General features: G+C 45.5%; 1 protein-coding gene across 1 annotated transcript; it reads right to left on the reverse strand.

The window, feature by feature from the left end:
* Positions 1 to 314: 314 nt before the first annotated feature.
* On the reverse strand, positions 315 to 4153 carry LOC135377657 (adult-specific rigid cuticular protein 15.7-like). The gene is made up of 3 exons (XM_064610251.1): positions 4142 to 4153; positions 1480 to 1569; positions 315 to 689 (listed from the first exon to the last, which is right to left on the reverse strand). Exons 1-3 carry the CDS (start codon positions 4151 to 4153, stop codon positions 315 to 317), a joined length of 477 nt encoding a protein of 158 aa, XP_064466321.1.
* Positions 4154 to 4472: the final 319 nt, after the last annotated feature.

The following is a 4472-nucleotide window of genomic DNA, read 5'->3' on the forward strand; positions in this document are numbered from 1 at the left end:
CCGTGGGGGCTCAGTGTACTGAGGCCTCACGAGATGCTGCTACCCCAGCTGCTATTTGTGTACGTATGATGTTCATGATATTATCAATATCAATTTTTAAGCATCTCTCTCTCTCTCTATATATATATATATATATATCTGTTTGTAGCTTCGAACGCAGATTCCTAAATCACCTAAGTGGATTTGCTAATCGCGAGAGCCGTTGCAGGAATGAAGTAAGAAGCAGTTTGTGCAAGCGCGTAAATAAAGTTACTGTACAGATGCAAGCATATACTACAAAATTTTTGGTATCCGCGCATAATTCCACTCAAGTATTAACGACCGTAGCCATATCCGAATCCCCTGCCCAATCCATATCCACCGCCGTAACCGTAGCCCCCACCATATCCACCGCCGTAACCGTAGCCCCCGCCATATCCAAACCCAGCAGCCGGGACTGTCTTGCCGAAGGCAGAAAACGTTGGGGCAGCAGCGGCGAGACTTGTCTTAGTTCCAGGCTCGTTGGTCTTGACCTGAGCACGGAATCCAAGCTTATCGGCTACGTAGCTGACGGTACGGTGTCTTCCGTCGATGTCACCCAGATAGTAGGTACCAACGACGGGACCGTACGGGACGCCGGACTCTTGGCGACCGTTGACTGCGCCCAAGCCGTTTACGACGTGGTATCCAAAGCTGTAGCGTCCAAAATCCTGCAAAGGAGGTGGGTGAAATGAAGGCGCCACCCCGCACTCAAGAGAGCTGACGCACGGTACCCTAAGCAAACCCCGTGACGCAGTGACGGACTTTCTTGCATCTGAACTGCTAAGACCACAAAAAATTATTGGCGTTTCATGGGAGAAGGAACACGATCAACTCCAAGTGTTCTTGAAGTCACCTTTCATTTTTCTTTTAAACGTCTGGCAGCATAGATTCTCTTTGGATGTTGTGGCCCTATCCGGCCCTCTTCCACGAACGCCGAAAACGGTGAGCCCCTTCACCACCTCCACGAACGCTTTCCCGTAAGTGGGAACGTAACTTAAGCCATATTACTTTTCCGTTGTATTCACTGAAGAGTGAAGACATCGCTTTGTGTCTCGGTATTGGGGACATCGGTGGTCTAGAATAGTTGGTTATTGTTTCTGTCCACAGTCCACTTCAACTATTGGCGAAAAACCTCTTGAGGAGTCCCATGACAGAGAATAAGACGGTGCAGCTCACAACGTAAAACTGTCGAATAGGGATCGGACACATGCACGGCGCTCTCAGGTGCGAAAGGCGCAGAAAAGAACCAGATATGAGTACAGGTGGATTGGAACCATTTGTTTTGTGTCCTTTGCACCTCCTCCCATATATGAGGCTTTTCGACAATTAGGCTTCTCAGTATTTTGCGAATTACTTTGTGACAGTCACAGGGCTGGGGCAAGCTACAAACGCACAAGAAACAGTGAAATTTCGATTCGACTCGATTCCTGGCAAAGTTCCTTTCTGTGGCTCACTCACATCTTGTTTTCTGTGCTGCTGGCTGTGGCCTCCGAAAGGAGCTAGGCCTCCTCCGTAGACCACGGCGGCAAGGGCAAGGACAATGGCAGCCTGAAAAAGCAATCGATTTTTTTATTAGATTTGTTCACGATGCATATGTCCGGTTAATATAATTCTTCTTTGAGAAGCTTGTACCGTTACGAAATTAAAATACGTTGCCGCTATGTATATTTACCGTAGCTCTTCTGGCGACGAAATGAATACGCAGTGCATTGTAGAAAGAAAATGTCTACGGCTGCTATTAGTTCGGTTTTGCAGGCGCTGCACCATTCTGTGCCTTCGCAACTTATTGCGGAACTGCGAAACCAGAAAGGCAGAAACGGTTCTTCCATGGGAGACATTATAGGTGAAACGTACAAAAGCTAGTAATTTGGTAGTAAGGTAGTAATTGGGAGGAGGCAGTGAGCAGTGTGCCTCCTCAGCGGCGGTAAATCGTCCACCTCATCATCCAATGTATATATGCCTAGGGGTGTGTTTGGGGAGAGTGGGGTGTAGGCTCACGTTTGAAGTTAATTAGCGTATATTTTTATGGCGACTAAGCCGGGGTTCTTATTTTATCTGCTGTCCTATCCAGCATGTCGGCACACATGCAGGGTGTTTCACCTAACGTGATAAAAATCTATTACAAAAATTAGCTATGAAAATTGCGGGGTCAACCATATTTATCTCGGGGAATCGTTTGCCATAACTTTCGAACGCTTTTCTGAATTTCAAGTCGTAAAAAATGGAATTTTCTGAATTTTTCTCTGCGAAATTTTTCCGGTCAACTCCATAACGAAGGTGCCTGAGTAATGCGCAGAAGCTGGACAATTGCCCATTGCTCAGGCACCTCCATTATGGAGTTCGTCCACCAGCTACCCTGTATCTACGTAAGTATATCGTTTCCCAGTCAACCTCGATTTTTGTTTTTAAATTATTTCTTTCTGTTTCTTTGTCACAAAGCGAAAGCGCATTTCGGATCTACCCCATTCCATTACATAATACATTTCCTACTACAACGATAATAGCGCAAAAAACAAAAAAAGCGAGAACCATCGTTTTCCGGGGGCGGACATTGTCTTCGTGTTTCGGCAAGTTAATGCAAGGTGCGGCAGACGAAAACGGTGATCCTGCCCTTCCTGTTTCGATCTCACTGTTTTCAGATAACTTTCCACTGTAACCATAGTGCCGTTACCAGCGAAGCAGGGACAAGAAAAAGTGAAGGGGGCAGCTGCAATGGCCTCCTCGCATCACTTCTTTCTGAAATCTGAGCGCGGCCGAGATTTGCACGCCTCGATTTTTTTTTTCACGTCTTGTTATTGTAGTAGAGAATGTATTTTGAAATAGAATGTTGTAAATCCGACGTGGCGCTTGAATTCGCAAACGTCGGAATTTAATTTAGAAAATACAATTCGTTGCGAATTACAATTAATAAAAGTGCTACGAAATCATGGCTAAAACTATCCCGTGATAGTAGCGTTGACTAATAATTTTGACAGAACTAGGTATTTCTTTCTTTTCATAAGGTCTTTAACGCGTTAGGTGGAATACCCTGCATATATAGGCGCCTTAAATTGATATGAGTTGAATTTATTATTATTATCAATTATTATTATATGACGACATGCTACGCGCGTAGCTGGGTATACGAAATGCATTGTTGGTCGGGTATTTTCTTTCTTTCTTTTTTTTGCAAGCTTAGAATAAATTATTTTCCCACAGCAACATGCCGACGCGAACTCAGGCACACAGTCTTCCCTTCGATTGAAGAACGGCATGCAGAAAGTCGACACAAACTAATCAGTTGTTGCACCTACATTCGTGTTCTCTCAATGCTCGCATATGAATAACTCGTATACTATCCTAGCTGTGGTAGTGGCCCTTATTTGCGTTCCTGAAGGACACACGGAAATCCTAGTTACTTACGGACTAACGTGGTAATTATAATTGGTGGCCCTATGTCGCGAGACAAGTATCATCACGAGTGGCGCCGCAGTGTGCTGATTTTTACAGCAGTCTGTGGGCTAATTTTGCACAAGTAAGGCTCGCTTTAACGTGCGCAGGGATCTCAGCTCACTGCACACCGTGCTGAACGTCCCTCGCGGAAGACGGCGTGTCTAGACAACTTGTATCCTGCCACCAAGTTGCTGGCGCTCTCGTTCGGGATCGAAACCCGCAATCTAATAGCCTGGATAGGCTGCCAACTGACTCAAGTCGGTCGTCGTCGTCATGCCAGATATCTCACACCATTATCATATCATCCATATCGGTATCTCAGCAGCCAGTGCAATACATTATATTAGTGACAAGGCGTCTCTTCAAACGTTCTGTGATGTAATCCGGTATAAAGAGGCTTCGCTCTCCGCTCAGGGAATTATGCATGGACTATGGTGTTCGGCTTCCCCACCAATCAATATCAACAGACTAATCACTGAATAACTTCTGCGTCTCTGTGAAGATGAAGAAACCCAGTGGATTGAATTCCTCACGAACTGGTCCCTTCTTGTAGGGGCCCTAACAACACAACAGCGCTTACACGTGTCTGTGTCTCAAAACACTGCGTATCCGGAGCGGTATCCACATATCTGTGGATACCGCTCCGGATCGACATATGTCGATGTCTCAAAGTCGGAAACGAGCTTACCTTCACAAACATGTTGTTCCGTTGTAGTGCAAGTTGCAACCGATGACTGTTCGCACCAACAGTCGTATTGCTTTTATACCGACCGGTGACATAAGACACCCTCACCCGAAGCTATTTTGTTCTTTATGCAACGTAAGTTTCTCTCGATTTATAATTCTGGGGTAGTTTACAAAATGCGAGCGAAATTATTCCCACTGTTCTTAATGTACCGCCATTTCCTGTCTGTAGACGCAGCCTTCAAAGAATGACATCGTTGTTATAGGGCTCTACTACACGGGCCATAGTGGAACGACACTTAGCTGGGGTCGTTGCTGGGAACATTTTGTTTTTC

Source organism: Ornithodoros turicata, chromosome 1, assembly GCF_037126465.1.
Source record: "Ornithodoros turicata isolate Travis chromosome 1, ASM3712646v1, whole genome shotgun sequence".
NCBI classification, from domain to species: Eukaryota; Metazoa; Arthropoda; class Arachnida; order Ixodida; family Argasidae; genus Ornithodoros; species Ornithodoros turicata.

Bases quoted from the DNA above. Each gene is read 5' to 3' on its own strand.
- LOC135377657 (XM_064610251.1), bottom strand. The intron at 690-1,479 runs GTGAGTGAGCCA...CCTCCTTTGCAG, and splicing joins AGCAGCACAGAAAACAAGAT to GATTTTGGACGCTACAGCTT.